This window comes from Pan paniscus, chromosome 8, assembly GCF_029289425.2.
Source record: "Pan paniscus chromosome 8, NHGRI_mPanPan1-v2.0_pri, whole genome shotgun sequence".
Taxonomy (NCBI): domain Eukaryota; kingdom Metazoa; phylum Chordata; class Mammalia; order Primates; family Hominidae; genus Pan; species Pan paniscus.
In genome coordinates this window covers 17,945,109-17,968,176 of record NC_073257.2, presented here as the reverse complement: position 1 = coordinate 17,968,176, position 23,068 = coordinate 17,945,109, and the positions used below count along the sequence as shown (strand labels likewise).

At 39.9% G+C, this 23,068-nt stretch overlaps 1 protein-coding gene across 1 annotated transcript in view; it reads left to right on the top strand.

Annotated features, from left to right (window-relative positions):
* The window catches only part of TUBAL3 (tubulin alpha like 3), a 52,810-nt gene extending 34,624 nt beyond the window's left edge, over window positions 1–18,186 (top strand). Inside the window, exons 3-5 of the mRNA XM_055092374.2 lie at window positions 10,215–10,458; window positions 15,813–15,965; window positions 16,831–18,186. Coding sequence (XP_054948349.1) covers window positions 10,215–10,458; window positions 15,813–15,965; window positions 16,831–17,771 — 1,338 coding nt within the window. The 3' untranslated portion in view covers window positions 17,772–18,186. The remainder of the gene's footprint in view (window positions 1–10,214; window positions 10,459–15,812; window positions 15,966–16,830) is intronic.
* The last annotated feature ends 4,882 nt before the right edge of the window (window positions 18,187–23,068 follow it).

The following is a 23,068-nucleotide window of genomic DNA, read 5'->3' as shown; positions in this document are numbered from 1 at the left end:
GTATTAAATGTATTAAAAAGTCAATGTATTAAAATGTCTCTAGGTAGACTTTAGGTATTCAAAATTTTTATTTTTATTTTTTGCATTTAATTTTTTTAAAAATAAGGACATATTGAATTTGCAGTACCTTTATAACATGAGGGAAAAATGTTTTTGTTTTAAAAAGAGTAAGAAATTAGGGAGTAACATTGAGAGGTGAAGCCAGCTGGACTTTCTGGGTAGAGTGGGGACTTGGAGAACTTTTCTGTCTAGCAAGAGGATTGTAAAACACACCAATCAGTGCTCTGTAGCTAGCAAGAGGATTGTAAAATGCACCAAGCAGTGCTCTGTAAAAAGCACCAATCAGCAGGACCCTAAAAGTAGCCAATCACAGGGAGGATTGAAAAAAGGGCACTCTGATAGGACAAAAATGGAACATGGGAGGGCACATGTAAGGGAATAAAACCTGGCCACCCCAGCCAGCAGGGCAACCCACTGGGGTCCCCTTCCACACTGTGGAAGCTTTGTTCTTTCACTCTTTACAATAAATCTTGCTGCTGCTCACTCTTTAGGTCTGTGCCACCTTTAAGAGCTGTAACACTCACCATGAAGGTCCATGGCTTCATTCTTGAAGTCAGCGAGACCATGAACCCACCGGAAGGAACCAGCTCTGAACACAAGTTGACCTTGGTCAAGAACCACTTCTGTTCTACCTTCCCCATCCCTCCCCAAAAATTAAAGAAGAAAGTACTGCTTTGTAGCAGTTAGAGTGTAAGAATACAGAAATGTTCTTAATATTTGGGGAGTTGGTCTCCACCAAGACAGAGCTTCAGAGGATGCAGATGTTTAGATTATGAACAAAAATAAACCTGTAAGAGCAATTCTTCAAGTCAGGTCCCAAGTAGGTCACAACTACTCTGTGTCCAGAAAACTCACACCCCTTTGGGATTTTCACAATTTACCCGAATTGACCAATCAGGGCTCACCTGATGTAACCAATCAGAACTCATCTGCTTTATCCAATCAGGGTTCAGCTGTATTACCCAATCTGAACTGAGCAAGTCTGAATCTTTCCTTTGCATAAACACATCTGATTGGAAACCTGGACAAGAACTTTTTCTATAGAAGCCAAACCCTCCCCTTTATTCTCTGGAATCACCTTTCTTTTACTTCGAAGGCTGTGTCTCCCTGGTTTGCAAACTGTTCACTAGAATAAAGTCTCCTTTCTCCAAACTTCCTTTTCAGAGAACTTTTGTTCACAAGATAGGACCATGTGAATCGCTGACGCTTGGTCTTTTTACCCACAGAAACAGCCGTTTCATATTAATAGTTTCAACATACTTCGGTGAGATCCTCAGAATTCAGGGTCTGTCCTCAGCTTTGCAGGTCCTGAAACTGGTTTTGATTGTGTCATCAGAGGTGGTCAGTCCTTTGGTAACTTGTAATAACTACTCACAAAGTGATAGATACTGCAGGATGTCAATGTGGGGATTCCAGTGGTGGGGGTGGGCACTTCTTTCCAGTGACCTGAATACTATTGTTTTATGCAGAGCAACTGTTTCAATTTTCATTCACTTGAGAACTTATGATTTTGTTCAATTATTCACAAGAATTTATTAAATTCCTGCTATAATATGCCAGGATCTGTGCTAGACATTAGGGAAATAAGGAATAGAAGACAAATTTTCATCAGAAAATGGCTGGGTACCATAGAAGAAGAACAAAGAAAAGTGACCGCTCTGAGGGTTGGTCATTGAAGACCTGGGAAAGGCTGGTGACATCTCTTGATCTTACAAGAGATCAACTTTCTGGTGTCTGAATGCCATTGTCCCCATGTTCTATGTCTTACACTGTATAGAACAGTCCCAAAACCATGACAAATGTTTTCTGAATCCTCTCTCTTTCAGTTCCCCACAAATCATCCTTCTCCCTTAAAATATTCACCGGGATAGGGTTTGAGGAAATTGTTTCGATTTCAGCTTTCATATATATAAAATCAGATTCTAGAACTCCCTCTCTGAGAAGATATTCCTGCTAACTTGACTAGAGCAAAGTGTAACCCAAACTTTTTCAACCATGGATTTGCAAAACAAATATTCTTTTGGGGAACTTCCTCAAAGATTATTTCCAAAACCTTCAGCCCTATGTGATGACACCAATCATTTTGCAAGTTGATATTAAATAAATTCAACAATCAATAAATGAATGTAAATTATTATGTAAATCAATAATTTAAAAATCTATTTTCTTTCATTATCTAAGTAAATCAAACTATTTTTGCAAAACTGCTTACCAAGTTTTATATATATATATATACGTATATATTAGAGTACAAAGTGTTCATCAAAACACTCTATTAATTTCCAAATTATTTGATGATTTTGATATGATATTTTGTTTGCCATTGCTATCACTAGCTAAATGATTCCCCTTTGGTCTGTAGGTTCCCATAGAAAAATGTAGCAAATTTGCAAACAATGACCTACCATTAGAAAACTAGTAGTCTTAATAACTAGAGAATTGCCCTTTGCATCAACGTTTTTCTTTTTCGTCTGAATCTTCTCATAGCTTCTCATGAACTAACAGCAATTACATTCAGGAGAATGAATGTCTGCATGTGTGCATATACATATAATTTATATATAGAATGTTATAAGAGTCTGAAATTTTTAAAAATATATTTACTATATCTACTATTGATTAATTTACAAAACTGTTTATTAGACTGTAATTTTTAATTGGGTCAAACTTAATTGTTCCTGCCAAATGAAAGGGAGTGTAGTCCAACAGCTAAGTATGTGGACTGCATTGATTGTCATTCTGACAAGCAGAAGTGTACTTAGAGGCACAATAGGGCAGAATATTTGAAATCAGGTTTGTCATCCCTTAAAATCTATCACTGTGTGTGTATGTGTGATGTAGGGGGAGGTTGTTTCATTTTTTGCCTCAATCAGTCAATCAATCAATCAATCATCTATGAATCATTTGTTTACCATATTGGTTTACTCTTAGGTATTCCAATGAGGAAAATGGAAAACTCCAAAATCTAGCTGTTGAGCTTAGAGAAGAATAAAATTTGAGATGAAATATGTGTGGCCAGAGAAGTTGCTATTAATCCAAAGTAGACTGTAATTCATTTTTCTTAATGCTTAGACTGTCTTCCTAAAGACATTGCAGGTCTAAAAGACTGATTTATATTAGTAGTAGGAGAGGAGAACAGAGGAGGAAGGAGAAAGGGGTTTCAGTGCAATGGTAGGGGCCAGAGAGAATGGCAAAGGACAGTGATCTGGCTGTGGTTGTGAGGCTGCCAACAGAGAGTTACCAAAGAGAACTTCAGAAATGTCAGGATGTCAATCAGAATTATTGCTCAGAGTTGAATAATTTTTTTTTTTTGTAACAAATTTTCATGCTTAGAAGGTTTTGTTTGTCTCATTACTTGGCCAGTGAATTGACTGGCTCACAATGAAAAATACTTAAGAAAGGAACTTTTTTTTTTTCTTTTTGAGATGGAGTTTTGCTCTTGTTGCCCAGGCTGGAGTGCAATGGCGTGACCTTGGTTCACTGTAACCTCCGCCTCCAGGGTTCAAGTGATTCTCCCGCTTCAGCCTCCAGAGTAGCTGCAATTACAGGTGCCCGCCACCACGCCCAGCTAATTTTTTGTATTTTTAGTAGAGATGGGGTTTCACCACATTGGCCAGGCTGGTCTTGAACTCCTGACCTCAGGTGATCTGCCCACCTTGGCCTCCCAAAGTGCTGGGATTACAGGCATGAGCCACTGTGCCTGGCCAAGAAAGGAACTTTGAACAAGGACATCGTAACTATAAATACCATACTTTTATCACTCTGCCATTTTTTCACTCTCAGAACCTAAGGGTGGCCACCAATTATGTCAGAGTCAGTATTGTGTATGTGATTTATTTTAAGGAATAAGTTAGTGTGATTGTGGGGCTATAAAGTCTGGAATCAGTAGGGCAGGCTGGCAGACTGGCAGGCTGGAAACTCCTGAGTAACAGCTAAAGCTGAAACTAAAGGTGCCATCCTTAGGAGAAATTTCTTCCTCAGAGAAATCTCCATTTTACTCTTATGGTCTTTCAACTGATTGGATAAGGCCCACTCACATTATTGAGGATGATGTCCTTTACTTAAAGTCAAAGTTTACTGGAGATGTTCACCACACCTCCACAATGCCTGCACAGCAATACCCAGACTAGTGTTAGATTGGATAACTGGGTGCCACAGCCTAGCCAAGTTGACACAAAAACTATCACCCCAGAAGGCCTCTTCAGACTTGAAATTCCAATTATTATCACTTGAGGAAACTTTTTTCTTTAAGACTTAGTCTTTCAAAGAAATAAGGAATTACTAAAAGATAAGATGCATTTCTTAAATTATACTACAAAAGAGATTTTTCTAGTTTCTAATTCCTATGTAAATCTAAGTTAATCATAGCTCCACGTCAGACTGACAATTTTTAAAAGTTAATGACAGATACTGAGTACATCAGTGGACCAGAAATGAGATACTCACATTATCTGATTTTTCCCTCATCTTGTTTCAAACTGAAAATATCTGGGACCAGTAGGAGAAAATTTGATACAGCAACAAAATAAATATCATTCTGATTTTATAAAATGGAACTGGCTTAATTTTTCTTTTTATTATATGGAACTACCAGGATGCTAAACATTTGGGGAGTTATTGACAGAGACAGATAGGATTGACTTTATGAAGATCAAAATGAGAGAGAGTATAATTTATAATAAGTTCAGGAGAAAACTGCTGAAGAACACTATGATTTCTTCATTTTCTCAAAGTTGTAAGGAAGAATTGGTAGAAACCAAGATTCTTGAGTAACAGAAATTTTGTTTTGATTACTGAATAATAAAATTGTTACTATGCTAACAAAACATGTCATTAATTCAAAAGAAGATCAGGAAGAAAAGAGAACTTAGAAAATGGAGACAAACAGAAAGCACAAAATAAAATAGTACTCTATATCTAAACCCAACTATATTAGTTATTATATTAAATGTAATGAGCTGAATTCTCCAATTCAAATACAAAAATAGAAAAAAAATGCAGTTATATCAATGCATACAAAGAACACATCCAAAATATGAGAATATGGAAAGGTTTTAAGTTTCTAAGAATGTAAAATGATGGGAAAATACATCATTCAAATGTGAACCAAAAAACTGTATTAAAGTAGTAATATTAATATTTGATCATAAAAACTTTAAGGTAGGCCAAGGCGGGCAGATCACGAGGTCAGGAGATCAAGACCAGCCTGGCCAACATGGTGAAACCCTGCCTCTATCAAAAATACAAAAAAATTAGCTAGGAATAGTGGCACGCACCTGTAATCCCAGCTACTTGGGAGGCTGAGGCAGAAGAATCGCTTGAACCTGGGAGGTGGAGGTTGCAGTGAGCTGAGATCGCACCATTGCCCTCCAACCTGGATGACAGAGCAAGACTCCATCTCAAAAAAAAAAAAAAACTTTAAGGTAAAAATCATTAATGTATATAAGGAGGGTAATTTAAAAATAAAAAATTGTTAAAGTTTTTGAAAATATAATAATTTAAAATTTATGTGCTCTTCATAACATGGCCTCAAAATATATAAAGGAAAAATTGACAGAAAAAGAAATAATGGGTAAATTCACAATTATAATGAAAATTTTTAATACCTCTTTTGAAATAATTGATACACAAAATTTGGACTACACAATAAATCCATTTGATTTAATAGATTGATTGAGTGATCGGTCTATCTAAAATATTGCATCCAACAAATGTAGAATGCATATTCTTTTCAACACTCATGGAATATTTTCAAAAATTGACCATATAGTAGAATATAAAGGAAGCTTTAGCAAATATATAAGGAGAGAAATCAATTAAGATGTGATCTGATCTTAGTGCAATTAATAAAAAATAATAACATAAGTATATATTATGTATAATAATATAAAAGTTCAAAAGACAATAATAATAAAAACAGAAAATTCCCATATGTTTGGATGTGGTAGTGGTTGAGAGGCATGCATAGGACACAGATGTAAAAAGGACACTGTCTTGGTTTGCTGTATGTATTCAGGGATTGTTTAAATTTATTTAAGAAGATATTCATATAGTACTCATGCAATAGAAAAAGCTACTTTGCTGTTGCAGAAAATTTTACTCATACTCCTTCCTTTTCTCTGCCAATGCTAAATAAATTCTTAACCCAAAAGAGTGATTTTTAAAAGACACATGTTCTTTTCAACATAGTTATAAGTTGGACCCAGATTTGGATAAGCTCTCAGTAGTTCATCTGTAGCTGTGTACAAACTTTATCCCAGGTTGTTCAGGCCCAACACAGCTACTCTGAGACCAGATAACTAAAAAACTAAAAAGAAGCTATACTGCTTTAAGTGAAGAAAGCTCCAGCCCTCAGGTGGAGTCATTTCCGGGCCCTGTGATAAAGCTCAGCTGGGAGGCTCCTCAATCATTACTACAGGGCAGGAGGGGCACGTTCTCATCAGCATGGTAAGTGACTACACGCCTATGCATTGTTGTAGGAAATTTTACTAATCATATTTGGCCCTTTTCCCACAGCAAACAATTCTTAATAAAATTGTAATGCAAGAGAAGACATTTGTAAAGAAACATTTGTTTCTTTCAATGTCCATGTAGATGAGTTGGGAGCAGATGTGGACAGGCTATAATCTATTCCTCTGTAATGTTGCTTCTTTCAAGGTAAAGCTCAGTTGATTTGCAGTATCTCACTGCCATTAATTGAAGCACTGAAGCAAAAACCTTTCCTTCCTTTAGTTTTCACCTTTGTTTTAGGCCCAGAGTGCTGATTTTTCTGTAGATACTCATTGCTTCACTTTTCGTTAGGCTGTTAAGAGTTTCTGAGGACTTCAGACTTAGGTAACCATGGCTAACCTCATAAATGCCTGGCAGGGTAAAGTGCGCAGACATCTTCCTTGCCCTCCCTTGAGTTTAGTTCTTTGGGCACCACAATGAATAGAATAACTTACAATAATTCTGTTTTGGGATGACCTTTTCAGATCCATTTCCCCTTTATTTTCTTCTGTGCCAGTTTTTCAGTATCTTTGAATTTTTAATTCTTCAATGGAAGCAACATTTCGAACTGCTTCTTGATCTTTGATTTCTCACCCCACTGGTCTCTCTGTCCAACATTTAAAAATTTTTAAATTGTTTTGCTTTTAAAAATTATGTCTTTCAACATGAGAGAGACTTGTGATAATAGCATGTTCTGTATCTTGACTATCACTGTCAACATTCTGGGTGTGATTTTGTATTATGGTCTTGCAAGATATTTCCACTGCGGGAAATGGGTAAGGGATACAAGGGATCTTCCTATGTTATTTCTTGCAGCTGCATATCAATCTACAAAGATCTCAAAATTAAAAGTTTAATTGAGAGTTATGCTTTTCTAGTAATTCAAATAATCCTTATAGCAGCGTTTAATAATGTGCTATGACTTATCAGTGTTGACGTTCAGTGGACATTTTATAGTCTTCTACTTTATAGTGTGACTAATATTTTCATAGAGAATTTGGAAAAAAGGGAGAGGCTAAGAGAAGAATAAGGCAAAGATAGTCTTCTACACCCTTGGACAGAGTTATGTTATAAGCTAAGCTCCTTCAAAGATGAAGGATGCTTGTTAGTCCAGGCTATTCGTGCTGAGTTCAAAAAGAACAGCATCACTCTGCTTTCTGAGTCACTTGAACAGACCACGTGAAGAGGAACAATCTTTTTTTTTTTTAATGTTAGTGATTATTTTTACTGTGACTATTATGAACAAATACCACATGTACACCTGAATTTTACTCGTCACTGTAACACAGGACTGGGTGGTAGCCAGTGGAGAAGACAGAGAAATCTACATGTAAACTTTACAAAGTAAGAGGTTTTAATGATGTAGAAACAATGAACATTCACCCTCTCCTTTAAAAATGTTAACTTAAATTTAAAGAGCCAAGTTTTGATCAGATTACAGCAGCTGATGTATTTGCAGCGCTGTAAGTCCGACAGACGGGGAGAGGAATAAGATTAAGGTTATCTGAAGCCTGATAAGGGGTATCCGAAGCCTGTTTATAACAGAATATGCTGTCCTGAGAGGTGGAATATTAGTTTGTCCTAAGTGAAGTGCTTTCTAAATTAGAGAGACTGATAGTTGCACAGAAAATAAACAAGATGGAAGCCCTACTAAGGTAGTGAACTTGAATTGGTCATGAAGCAAAGAGGGCTGTTATGCCTTGTGAATCACAGAGACAAAGTACAAAGGTTTGATGCCATTGAACATGAACAGAGTCCAAGTCAGATTGCAGGGGTGTGGCCGACCAGAGCCCTCTCCTTACTTTCCTCTGACTAGTGGTCTGTGTAGACCAGTGGTCCTCAACTTTTTGGCACCAGGAACCAGTTTTGTGGAACACAATTTTTCCATGGAGTCGGCGGTGGGGATGGTTTCTGGATGAAACTGTTCCACCTCAGATCGTCAGGCATTAGTTAGATTCTCATAAGGAGCACACAACCTAGATCCCTTGCATGCGCAGTTCACAATAGGGTTAGTGCCCCTATGAGAATCTAATGCTGCCGCTGATCCGACAGGAGGCAGAGCTCAGCGAGTAATGCTCACTCACCTGCTGCTCACCTCCTGCTGTGAAGCCCAGTTCCTAACAGGGCACAGACTGGTACTGGTCTGTGGTCCGGGGGTTGGGGACCCCTGTGTAGACCACAGGTGAGGGATTGACAGGAGGCCTGAGGTCTTTCAGTAGTTGAATCTCAGGCTTTAGGGCAGTGTAGCCATGAACAAGGGCAGGGCTCCCCTCAGCTTATCTGGTCAAACAGCCCAAAGGGTCCTGATGATGCAGAAGACATGGGGGTCTCATTCTACAGGACCCCCTAAATAGATTTGTTTCAGCACCACAGTCAATCAAACCACAAGAATATTGAGAACAGCGATTGCTATCACCTTAGATTTCTTAGGATTTAGCTTTTACTTTCCTTCTCTTTTTTTTTCTTTCCCTCTCTTAAAAACGTAGATCATTGTCTGTTTAACAGAATAGTTGTTTGCCTTAAAAAAAAGATGATTTAAAGTGGGATGGGGGAATATGAAGGTGGAAGAAATAGTAAAGTTTAGACAAGAAAATAAAATCACTACCCAGATATTACTAAACTTAATATCTTGATGCATTTTCTTTTAGATTTTTATGCCTATTTTTGAACATATTGGACATCATACTCTATATGCAATTATGCATCTTATGTGCTTTCTACTTAATATGTTATCATAAGCATTTCCCATGTCATAAATCTTTTTTTTTTGGGAAAATATTTAAGGGTTGCATAACATGTCATTGTGTTGATGTAACATCCTTTAAATGCTCAACAATATATAAATGGTTAGATTAAATAGATTGGTTTTTGGTTTTCATGCTTATGAATTGTGATGCTTGTGAATGCCATCAGCCTACATCCTTGCATTTTAGAGTCTTTCTTTTGTAATTTGTTTGTTTATATCATTTGCCTATCTAGTGGATGTCTTAAGTGTTTTTTTTTAGAAAGTTGATGTATATAAAATCAATTTTTATCTCTATATGTTTGTTATAAAACTTTTACATTTTGGAACTGTTAAATCTATTGCATTTTGCCTTGTAAAATTTCCCACTAGTTTTAAGTTTAGTATATCCATCCTTATTCAGAGTGCCTATGAATGGTAAAGATAACATTTTAAATTTATCTGCAATGAGTTTTAGTACTTGACAAGGCTATATATTGATTTTAGTTTTATTTCTTTCCAATAACTAGCTAATTTTCTTTCTAGACAAGCCCACCTGATATATATAACTACACACACACATACACACACACATATACATCTCACCTATGTTGAAAGAATAAAGTAAAATTAGTTGTATTTTGATTTGCATTGTGTGTGTTTGTCTTAATTCAATTCTTAGCCCAGTACAGAGTAGGTGCTTAATTTATGTTGTTAAAATAAACTTTTTAATGGAATTTAAATCCCATGTTTAATTTTCCCTGAAGCTTAGCTGTACCCTGGGTCTTGGTTTCCATGAAATGCTTTTGATTATCCTTATAACACATTCCTCCGTGGCCTTAAGCTAGCTTGGTTTCTGTCATTTGTAACCAGAAGGGCTGAGTAACAGATCTCCTGTTTTCTAAACACCTGCTCAGTTCCAACTCACCATGGCTTATTTCAGAGGGAGTGCCTTTCCATCCACATCGGTCAAGCTGGCATCCAGATTGGGGACGCCTGCTGGGAACTCTATTGCCTGGAACATGGAATCCAGCCAAACGGTGTTGTTCTTGACAGTCAGCAGGATCAGCTGGAAAATGCAAAAATGGAGCACACAAATGCATCTTTCGATACCTTCTTCTGTGAGACAAGAGCTGGGAAGCATGTGCCTAGAGCACTCTTCGTGGACTTGGAGCCAACTGTTATAGGTACAATAAATGTTCCATTCTAGCATACTTACCTGGAGCCACACTCAAACAAATCAAGTGGGTGGGATTAGCAGATTATACAGGTCTATCTGAATGGAATCACATGGACCTTTCCCAAATGTAGAGGCTTACTCAGTGGCCATGGGTGATTAACATGACAAACACACCCAAAGGGAAGACCAGATTAGTGTTTTTAAATTTAAATTTAAATTTATTTATTTATTTATTTTGAGATGAGTCACTCAGGCAGGAGTGCAGTAGCGTGATCTGGGCTTACTGCAACCTCCGTCTCCTGGGTTCAAGCAATTCTCTTGCCTCAGCCTCCGAGTAGCTGGGATTACAGGCACACACCATCATGCCTGGTTAATTTTTGTATTTTTAGTAGAGATGGAGTTTCACTATGTTGGCCAGACTGGTCTTGAACTCCTGACCTCAAGTGACTCACCTGCCTTAGTCTCCCAAAGTGCTGGGATTACAGGCGTGAGCCACCACGCTTGGCCTAGGTTAGCCTTCTTTACCTGTGTGATGAAATGAATTAAGACCTGCTAATTGATCCACACATATATCATAACAGAACGCTAAGTCTTTTCCTGGGTTTGAGAGCCATTTGCTAGAAGGCACTGGCAAAGAATCAAAAAGTTTTTCGATAGCTGCTTAAAAAGAGTAGAATATTTGAAAAGAATCCTAAAGGAACAAGAGGCCAAATATATACCCTAGTTATGGGAAAAACAGTACAATTTTATGATTACTAACAATAGACTTGTAGTATGTCATGCAAAAACTCTTGAAATGGAGCTAGAAAAATAAAGGAGAGAGAAGGGGCTCTTACTGACTTAAGAGAAAAGCAAGACAGTGGGGTAGATTTGGGTTTGATGTTGTGCATTCCATTATTTGTTGGCGTGTAATAAACTTCCCCTACATTTAGTGGTTTAAGGCAATAATGATTGCTGGTTTGTTCATGAATCTACAGTTTGGGTGGGGCTCAGAGGCGACAGCTCTCCTGTGCTCCATGTGGTACCAGCTTGGAAGGCTCAAGTGGGAACTGGGGCATCCACTTTGAAAGTCACTCATTTACATCGTTGCCCCTTGGTGCTGGCTGTTGACTGAGAGAGTGGGAGGGGTGGAGAAAACGAGAGGCTGACGAATTCAAGGTCATGATAAGAAGGAATTGAATACAACCCCATAAACACTTCAGCTGGGTGATAGAAGTACAAAGATGACTAAATGTTGATTTTTGCCTTTGACATGAAGATGCCTGTCTTGGTCAGCTTGGACTGCTGTATCAGAACACCATGGACCCGGTGGCTTAGACAACAGTTGTTGATTTCTCACGATTCTGGAGGCTGGAAGTCTGAGACCAGGGTGCCTGGTGGTTGGCTTCTGGTGAAGGCTCTCTTCCCGGCTTGCAGATGGCTGCCTTCTCACTGTATTCTCATATGGCAGAGAAATAGTCTGTGTCTTTTCTTATAAGGGCCCTAATCCCATAATGAAGTCTCTACCCTTATGACCTATTTACTCACAAAGACTCATCTCCAGATACCATCACATCAGGGATTAGGGATTCAATGCATGAATTGTGGGGGGACACAGCCATTTAGTCCACAGCAGCTATTGTTTACTAGTTGGGGAACTGCACAGGTATTTTCCTCTAATTCTTTCAACACTCTGTCAGGAGACATTATTATCATCCTCAATTTATAGATGAGGAACTTTATAAATCTTGGGGAAGTCAAGGAACTTGCTTAAGATCACTGAGTTATTAGAGTAGAGCTGGGTTTGGTCCTAGGTTTGCCTTCTTATTAAATCTATTGTCTTTTAACAGGAAAGTAGCCTAATCTAATGAAGAAGAAAAAATAAATAGTTATAACAACACTGTTGAAATTGAGCCATATAAAATTGCCAGTGTATGACTATTTTTTAATCTAAAAAAGTTAATTGTATTGTATATGATACAACTTAATAGACATTTCTACAACAAGGGTGTCCAGTAATTTGGCCTCCCTGGGACACATTGGAAGAAGAAGAATTATCTTGGGCCACACATAAAATATACTCACATTAACAATAGCTGATGAACCAAAAAAATATTGCAAAACAATCTCATAATGTTTTAAGAACGTTTACCAATTTGCGTGGGAACGCATTCAAAGCCATCCTGGGCTGCAGGATGGACAAGCTTGCTCTGCAAGGCAGAAGGAATGAATAACTAGGGAGTCATCCAATATGTTTGTTTGTTTGTTTTTTAGAGCGAGAGAGACTGGGTCTTGTTCTGTCACCCAGGCTGGAGTGCAGTGGCATAATCATAGCTCAGTGAACTCCTGGGCTCAGGCAGTCCTCCCACTTTGGGGTCCTGAGTAGCTTGGACTACAGGCACATGTCACTACATGTGGATAAGTTTTTTTTTTTTTTTTTTGAGACAGAGTTTTGCTCTTTTTGCCCAGGCTGGAGTTCAATGGCACTATCGCTGCTCACTGCAACCTGCGCCTCCCGGGTTCAAGCGATTCCCCTGCCTCAGCCTCCTGGGTAGCTGGGATTACAGGCACATGTCACCATGCCCTGCTAATTTTGTATTTTTAGTAGAGACAGGGTTTCACCACATTGGCCAGGCTGGTCTTGAACTCCTGACCTCCAGTAATCCACCTGCCTCGGCCTCCCAAACTACTGGGATTATAGGCAAGAGCCACTGAACCCGGCCAATTTTTTGTTTTTTATAGAGATAGGGTCTCACTATATTGCCCAGGCTAGTTTCAAACTCCTGACCTCAAACAATCCTCTCACCTTGGCCTCCCAAAGTGCTGGGATTCCAGGCATGGGCCACCACACCCAGCCTCACACACGTTCTCATGAGGTGGCAGCATTTGCAAATTCAGAGTTATGAAGGAATGCCCCGCAAGTGTAACCAGGAGTTCAGCTTGGCCAGGCATAGGTGTGAGCAGGAGCTCAAAGCAGGGGATGAGGCTGGGAAGATGGTCTGGGGCAGGCTCAAAGGTGAAGTTAGGGCAAAGTGAGGACGTTGTGGTCAGAAAAAGGAATTTGCATGTTTAAGATTTTGGAAGTGGGAGAGTTCTGAGTGATGATGATTGAAGTGGAATGCAGCTGAATGACACCGTAGTTAAGGAAGCTAAGGAGCCATCATGTAATTGTTCAAAAGCCATTGATGTCTCTGAGGATATTAAGGGCACCATGCTGGGTACTAAAGCCCCTGAGCAACCTGTGCCCGGGAAGTTAGAGTGGATGGCATGGATTACTTATGAATGGCAGGTGCTGCAACCACTATGCCCTGAGATAATGGATTTTATGGAAATAATTTACGAACCTATTGACCCTCAAGATCCTGACTCAACATTGTCATGAAGAAGGAAGCTTCCGTAAATTACCTTCTTAGCCTGAATGCAGCCTTATAGCTTCAGATAAGAAGGAAATAGTCCACCCAGAATTACACTTTCACTTATATGTTGTTTATAAATATATCTTTTAAACATTCTAGCTCTGGGGGAGGTTTGTGTGTAAGCTAGTTAAAAGTTATTTAAACTCAATTTCAATAAATATTATTTGAGAGGTTGCAAAATTGGAGCTTAGAAATTCATGGTCACGCACGGAAGGCATGGTGAATTGAAAAACAATCGTGCTCTTATTAAACAGAAACACAATGCATTTCTCCTTAGGCTGTGAGCTTCTAGGACTGGCTCAGCTATCTGCTGCCAAGGCTGGTGGTGTATAATGAGGTAAATCTGCATAAATGCATGTCATGAAGCCAGTTCTATCATTGTTACTTATAATTGCTGTTGTTATATGGGCCGTGCGTTGTGCCCTATGTTCTCGTAACAGCTCAATGGGGTAGATCTTGTTATAATCCTTATTTATGAGCTAAAATCATTGACTAAGTAACTTCTCTCTAGCTTAGTGAGGAAGGCAAGATAGGAACCCAGGAAACTGATTCTTGAAACATGCATTTAACTACTAAGCAATGCAGTATCCCACAGTAACCAGGGCAGCCGTCCCAAAGCCTACTTAGCCCTGAAACACTGCTGTTTAATCATCAGGAATAATGCTATTTGAGTAATTCTAAGGTGGAGGAGTAGGGCATGCTGCCCAGGTTTTTAAAAGGCAATGAGACCTGGCAGGGGCTACCCTCAGTTGTATTGGATACTGCCAACATCTTAACGCCAATTGTCCTGCGTCATGCATTTATGCACTCAGCATTTGGGTCGTGTGGGCATTTGAGTTTGCCGTGCCTTCCCTGTTAAATCCTCTTTTAAAGCAGATTTAAAAGATGGATATTCCTTTATTTTTTAAAATTCATTTTATTTTATTTTACTTTTTTTTGAGACAGAATTTCACTCTTGTTGCCCAGGCTGGAGTGCGATGGCGTGATCTCCACTCACTGCAACCTCCTGGGTTGAAATGATTCTCCTGCCCCAGTCTCCCGAGTAGCTGGGATTACAGGCACCCACCACCCTGCCTGGCTAATTTTCTGTATTTTTAGTAGAGACAGGGTTTCACCATGTTGGCCAGGCTGGTCTTGAGCTCCTGACCTCAAGTGATCCACCTGCCTCAGCCTCCCAAAGTGCTGGGATTACAGGTGTGAGCCACTGCGCCCTGGATATGCCTTTCTGTGTGCCTTTCCAGCACACAGTTGGCAATTTGTAGATAAAAATACTTGTCTCAAAATGCCAATGTGTCCTAAGGTGGGCAGTGGGTTGAAGTGTGTCCCCCCAAATTCATACCCATCTGCAATCCCAGAATGTGACTTTATTTGGAAACAGGGTCTTTGCTGATGTAGCTGGTTAAAATGAGGTCCTGCTGCATTAGGGTGGGTCCTAAAGCTAAAGAATTGTGTGCTTATCAGAGGAGAGAGCACAGACACACACACAGGGGAAAAGGCTTGTATGCCAGAGGTAGAGATCGGAAGGGGGTAGCTAGAAGCCAAGGAGAGCTAAGAATTGTAAGTCACCCGGTGCCAGGAGAGATGTTTGGACCAGACGCTCCCTGGGGCCTCCAGCAGGAACCAAGCCTACCAACGCCTTGATGTTAGACTTCCAGCCTCTGGAGCTGTTAGGAAATAAATTCCTATTGTTTTAAGCCATGATGTTTGTTGTCATTGGTTATGGCAGCACTAGGAAACTAATAAGGGGTGCATGGTAGAAAAACATACTTTCCACGTATATGTAAAAAATTCCACTTTTCCTGGACTAAGACGGGCTAATTCAGCACTATCTAAATTCCATTCCTGGACCACAACATTGAGAGAAAGCATGGGAGTCAAGTACGGGGAGGCTCCAGGAGGACTAGCAGCAGGTGGACGGCTGAATTGCACTGGGTGAGTTGCACTGACCTCCTTTCACCCTCTGCAGATGGGATCCGGACGGGCCAGCACCGTTCACTCTTCCACCCCGAGCAGCTCCTTAGCGGAAAGGAGGATGCTGCCAACAATTACGCGCGAGGCCGTTACTCTGTGGGGTCGGAGGTCATCGACCTTGTGCTGGAGAGGACCCGGAAGCTGGCAAGTGGCTCCCCCTCTCCTCCGAGTGGGCTGTGCCTGGGGCATGTGGGGTCCTGCGGCAGAACTCACAAGCATTATCTGCTGTCACCATCGCCACCAACCGTCTCTCCCTGGGCTCTGGTCTGGGTGCTCAGAACTGGGGAGGGGTTCTCATCTTGGCTTTGATTTCCCCTTGTTACTAGGAAGGAGACAGAAACTTTTATACTTACTGGGGGGTCCCCTGATCACCTGATCATCCCTGGTTCTCCTAACACAGGGTTCATCTTGTTATGAGAGACTCCCATAGCACTCTAAAACCTGTCACTTTCCAAGAGTAACCTGTCATTTTCCAAGAGTAAATGATGTTTATGAAGTTAGCAAGAGGCACTCCCTATCTGGAGATGCGTGACTCTATTTACTGATAGTTAATTCCTCTTTAGGGGCCTGAGTCTGGAGACCCTTTGCTAAGTAAGAGTTTTGGTGTTTGTCACATTTGTTAGCTACTACAACGCCTTTTACACCAGCATGCCAGATGGAGCATAGACGTGTGGGGAGTGTTATTTTGCTTCAGTGTTTTGTCATTTTCTTTGTTACTGATGAAGGCCTTGTTTGCGATCACATACCGATAAATGCACAGAGGTCAGTGAAAGACAGGTGGATATTTATGCTCTGCTTATAGTAAAGCTCTGAAGTGCTTTGCCTACTCCAGAAGTCCCCTTGAGAGTATTTCAAAGTAGCTATGTTTGTTGTGGAGTTAACAAAGGCAAAGGAGTCCTTTCTGAAAGATTTTGTTTTGGGGAAACCCGTTGTATCCTACCACTACCGTCCAATTCACTGCTTCTGGATTTATTCAGCTGAATTCTCACATCTCATTTACTTTCTCCAGGCAGAACAGTGTGGTGGACTTCAGGGATTTTTGATTTTCCGAAGCTTTGGAGGAGGCACTGGTTCAGGGTTTACGTCTCTCTTAATGGAGAGGCTCACAGGAGAATATAGCAGAAAGACTAAGCTGGAGTTCTCGGTCTACCCAGCCCCCAGGATCTCCACTGCCGTGGTAGAGCCTTATAACTCTGTCCTCACCACCCACTCCACCACAGAGCACACGGACTGTACCTTCATGGTGGACAACGAGGCCGTCTATGATATATGCCATCGTAAACTCAGTGTTGAATGCCCCTCTCATGCCAGCATCAATAGATTGGTGGTTCAGGTGGTATCTTCCATCACTGCCTCCCTCCGGTTTGAAGGGCCCTTGAATGTGGACCTAATTGAATTCCAGACCAACCTGGTACCTTATCCGAGAATACATTTCCCCATGACAGCCTTCGCCCCCATCGTCTCTGCTGACAAAGCCTACCATGAGCAGTTCTCTGTGTCAGACATCACCACTGCCTGCTTTGAGTTCTCCAACCAGCTGGTCAAGTGTGATCCTCGGCTTGGGAAGTACATGGCCTGCTGCCTACTCTATAGAGGGGATGTGATCCCTAAGGAAGTGAATGCAGCAATCGCAGCCACGAAGTCGAGGCACTCTGTTCAGTTTGTAGATTGGTGTCCAACTGGTTTCAAGGTGGGCATCAACAATCGGCCGCCCACGGTGATGCCGGGTGGGGACCTGGCCAAAGTCCACCGGTCCATCTGCATGCTGAGCAACACCACGGCGATTGTGGAGGCCTGGGCCCGCCTGGACCACAAGTTTGACCTCATGTACGCCAAGAGAGCATTTCTGCACTGGTACCTCAGAGAAGGCATGGAAGAAGCAGAGTTCTTGGAGGCCAGGGAAGATCTGGCAGCCCTGGAGAGGGACTATGAGGAAGTGGTGCAAAGTTTCTGAGGCATGTATGATGGGTGCAAATGAATGTCAAGTTAAAATGGCATGTTTTCTTTTCAAGCCGTTATATGCCTAGTGGGTAGTTCCCCTGATGAGCAAAAAAAATGAACTCAAATCAGGCAAGACTCTAGGTTCCACACTAAATTAAGTGGGTCAGTACCAACAATGAACACATTATTTCCTGGTCTACTGGTACAAGTCAGCTCTGCTACCTGGGAGCCTTTGGAAGCTTAGAGTCCTTTGAATTGCTGAGTCACGTCTAGGTGGGATTTTTTTGTTTTACCAAGAGACAATGAAATCCTAAAGTTTATGCTTTTCCTTTCTGGTACCGGAAGTAGAAAACAGCACATGTTGATTACGAATGTTTTTTCCCCCATGTCTACATTTTTTACACTGATTAAATCATAAATATTTTCAGTATGATTCTTATTCTTCTTTGAAATGTGTGCCCAAAGGGCTCAGTTTGCTTTTTATGTAAACAAATTTGGGTCTTTCTAAAACTTGAATTTGGGTGTCCTGCAGGTCAGAGGTGAGAGCCGTCTCTTCCACTTCCCTTTCCTGGAGGTGGTGTTCTCAAAGTGTCGCCCGCTTAACTCAGTGCCAGAGTTACTTCAGAAGTTTAGTAAAAATGCAGATCATTGAGCTTCTCTATTGACTTGCTAAGCTAGAATCCTGGGGGCTGGAGGGGCTGTGTCCTAAGGAGTTGAGATTTACAAAAACACTAAATGGAATTAATTTTTGGCACTGAATAGTTCCATTTGAGAAAATAATTTACTCTGGACAAAGCTATAAATGCATTAAAACCACTAGTGAGATTTTAAATAACCACAATATTTTGTCTCACTAATACTTGGAATTAAGGCAACTTAGATGCTGCAAAGGTACTGAGTTGGGCTGAGGTGTTGCTCTTGGACTGATGGTAGATAATCCTCAGGAGCCTCATCCACCTGCGCTGTTTAACCTGTCAGCCCTCACCCTTCAGCTATACTCTTGGCCTCAACTGGGTACATGCTTTTGGCTCAGGTAGACATCGGAAGACAGGAGGCACTAAAGCCTTGGCTGGAGGCATGAAGTTGTGTATCTGTTTTGAGATTCCTCAAACTACAAGGCTACTACCTTCTTGCTTGTGCAACTGGACTCAAAAATGAACGCTCTGTATTTTTTTTTTTTTTTGGTAAGATCTATTTTTTGAGTATTTATAGGTTCTCAGCAACATTGAGTGGAAAGTATAACCCTCCATTTCTAACAGTTTCTTGGGAGATTCTTTTACATACTAAAATCACTCCCCTGAGATGTGGCCTTTAAGAGTGGTACTCAAACAATGTACCATTTTGCCTGCTTTCAGTTGAAACCATTCTCACCACGGAAGCCAATGACCACTGTTTGGTGGAAATGATATTTAGCTACTCTTCAATGCCAGTAAGGATTTTTTTTTTTTTCCCAGCACAGACAACTATCGCTGAGTTTTTGCTCAGTCGCCAAGTCTCTAAGTATCTGGCTGTGTCCCCTTTGGACTCCACTTCCAAGCTTCTCTGCCAAGGGCTCAACTTCTGTTCACATGAAAACAACCTCATAGCAGGGTTGTGTTTGGAGCCTGTTAATTGAGATGTGCCAGGATTCCTGGTATAGTAACAGGGAAAGGAACATGACTGTCATTCTCATGTCTCTGACTTGATGGGATCAAACATTTGGAGGAAAGTAAGTTAAAAAAATTATTTTGTCCAAACAAAAGGAATGATTTGGTGAACTTTAGTGTGTCTTCACTATATCCAACATAGACCAACAATATCTAGAATTGGCTCTTTATTGAAGTGTGGAAGAAAACTGTTACTGAGCAAAAGGGCTTGCTGCCCAATGTGCTAGAAGCCAACAGTGTCGCATTGCGTTTTTGAGAAAAGAAAGGCTTTTATTGTGAATTGACCAACAAGAAGATAGAAATTCAGCTCAAATCTGTCTCCTTGTGCTGGGTCTAAGACAGTATTTTTATTAGAAAAGGTTTAGTGGCTAGGTTCTGGGATTAGTAGGTGATTGGTGGAAGGAAAGGGAAGGTCTGGAAGGTCTTCATGCTTCCTCATGGGTTATTTCCTCATGCTTCCTCATGGGACGCATGTACAGAATGAGGAGACGTTAGTATGAAACATGGTAGAAGTTGCGGCTGCTACATCAGCAAGCTCATTCTGCACAGACTCTGGTTGGCCATATTGGTTCAAACCAATTTCAGCTAGTTAAAAAAATATCTTATAAGCAGAGGTAGTTTCAGCATTTTATCAAGTTCTTTCTTTTCTTATCTGCCATCCTGAAAACTCAATAATTTCTGTTAGTCATTGGTTTCTTCAACTCTTTGGAGCACAGTTTCAAAACCTTGTTCAATGGAAAGAATCTATACTATTATTATCATTGTTTTAAATAATGGATGTTGGCTTAGATTTAGCCTCCTAGTTTAGTTCTCTGGCACTCTTCATTCCTTCTTGCATTACTATGCTTCCATCTGGGATTATTTCCCTTTTGACAAAATAACTCATTTTAGCAATCTTTTAATGTAGATCTGCCAGCAGACAATCCTCTCTATTTTTATTTTTCTCTAAACATGTTTAGGTTACCTTCATCTTTAAATGATATTTTCTCTGGGTATAGAATTCTAGGTTGACAGTTATTTTGTTTCAGCATTTTGAAATACGCCATTCCATAGTTTTCTGGCTTTCATTATTTCTATTGAAAAGTCAGCTGTTGATCTTATTGTATCCTGGAAAGTAGTGTTTTTTTGTTTGTTTGTTTGTTTTTTGTTTTTTTTTTTTCCTTTGGTGATTTAACAGTGATGTGCTTGGGTGTGTTTTTATTATGTTCATCCTACTTGAACTTTTTAGAGCTATTAGAATCTGTGGCTTGATGTCTCCTATCAGTTTTGGAAGATGCTTGGCCAATAGTTCTTCAAATATCATTTGAGTTTTCTTTCCTTTCCTTATGTGACTTAGACTACACATATAATTCTTTATATTGTCCCAAATGTTGCATGCACTTTTTTTAAAAAATATTTTTTATCTTTTTTCTACCTCTCTACTTCCAACTATATTTTTTCTACCTTACATAAGCTTTGGAAAATACTATGTGGAAATAATTTGATCTGTTCTATTAAACCCCAAAGACATTTCAGTTATGTTTGTTGGTAGTTGTTAGATCTTTCTTTTTCATTGAAAATCCAATTGAACAGATACAGATCCATGTAATTTATGAATAATTCTATTACTGAATATTTTGCGTACAGGCAAAAGTCCATTTTTTAGTAGAGTTTAAAGTAGCTATACTTTTGACAATTTATTCCAATGATAGTTGTAAAAACTATGAAGAGTTGATAGAATGTTTGTGCTTGGCAAGACAGAAGCCCAGGGACATGAAATAACCTGCTTAATGTTATAAGTCCATAGGATGCATTAAAGCAATGAATTAAATATTGTTTTATAAATTCTATGTAACTTTCAGGGCCTTAGTTCTATTTATCTTTGGGCATTACAAATTCTCTATATTGTTTTTATTTTCATTCTTTTCTTATTTCTTCTATGACACTCTTTCAAGAGAGCAGAGCATTATTCTTAATGTTTGTAGTTTTGGCATCTGACACAGTGCCATGCATATAGTAGATAGTAATGTCTGTTGAAGATATATTGATATTCCTGAAGGATCTAGGAAGCATATTAGGGTATATATTATCCCTCTTATTGTCTTATTTTTTATGATTCTTAAATTTTGCATTTATGAGAGGTGGACTAAGGACATTTGAAAAGACTCAAGGATTTGTGAAGTAAGATATGGCAGAAGCCATATTTTATAGCAGCAGTTAAATACAGGAAATGACACTATGTTCAAGCGCAATATTCATTATCAACACTGTCTGTTGAGACTTTGGCAAACTCACTTAATGTACTTTGGCTGAATATTTAACATTGGGGTTAAGAAGGAATAATATTTGCCTTTCTCCCTCAAGGAGTGAGGAGGAGGTCATTGGAATAATGGTTGAGATAACTTTGAGGACTATAAACACTAATTAAGCGTGATCTTGAGGCAGGAGATACCGTATTCATCTGTGTATTTGTAGTGTCAGGCATATTGTAGGCACTCCAATATTTACTAAATTGGAAAGTACCTTATTTCCTACCCTACTGTAATCACATCTATCTGATTTTAACTTCTAATATTCCTCTTCAATCTCCTCCTTAAAATTATTTTGAATCTTCACATATCCTCTACAGTCCCTGAGGAAAAATATTCTTTCCAAGACCATTGGTTATCTTTGCACCTTCTCTCCTGACTCCTGCCTTCTAGGAGGCCTTGCTCCTTTGATCTCTCTTGTACATTCCATCTCCCTTTCTCCATTGATTTATTTTCTGTCCCCTACTTATAGGTTCAGTCTCCCCATTCAGAAAACCACCTTTATTCTGGATTCTGCTATCCCTGCAATGTGCTATCACATCTCTCCACTCTACAAAACTTTTAAAAAGGATATGCGTGTGACGCCTCCAGCGCATCCTCTGTTTGCTCCCAGCCTATGTAATTTGGTGTCTCTCCACCACCCTATTGATGCTGTTGTCTTGAAGATCACCCATAATGCCTTATTCATCAAAGCAATGACTTTCTCAGCCTTCAGGTTGCTTGACCTTAATCATTTGCTGATTCTCATGAAACCTTTCCTTTGACTCTGTGACACTACTTGGTGCTTTTCCTATGTCTGAGATCTTCCCAGACTCTCCTTCTATACTGTCTCATTTTTTTAAAAAAATGTATTATTATTATTTGACATGGGGTCTCACTCCATTGCCCAGGCTGGAGTGCAGTGGCGTGTTCATGGATCACTGCAGCCTCAACCTTCTGGGCTCAAGTGGTCCTCCTGCCTCAGCCTCCCATGTGGCTGGGATCACAGGTGTACCCCACCACACCTAGATAGTTTTTTTTTTGTGTGTATTTTTTGTAGAGACAGGGTTTTGCCATGTTGCCCAGGCTGATCTCGAACTGCTGGGCTCAAGTGATTCTCCCTCCTCAGCCTCCCAAATGCTGGGATTACAGACATCAGCCACTGCATCCGACCTTCTAAACTGCCTCCTTGTCTTCCTCTAATGGAGACACACTTGGTTCTCTCCCCTGCCCTTATTTATGTTACTCACAACCACAGTATCACTATGCGGTGACTGTTACAACTGTCTAAGTTTTCTTTCTTTCTTGAGTCTTATACTAAAATTTCCGCCCACTTGTTGGACCAATCCTCACAGATGCTTTAGCTACACTTAAATTTAACTTCCCCCTGGAAAAAC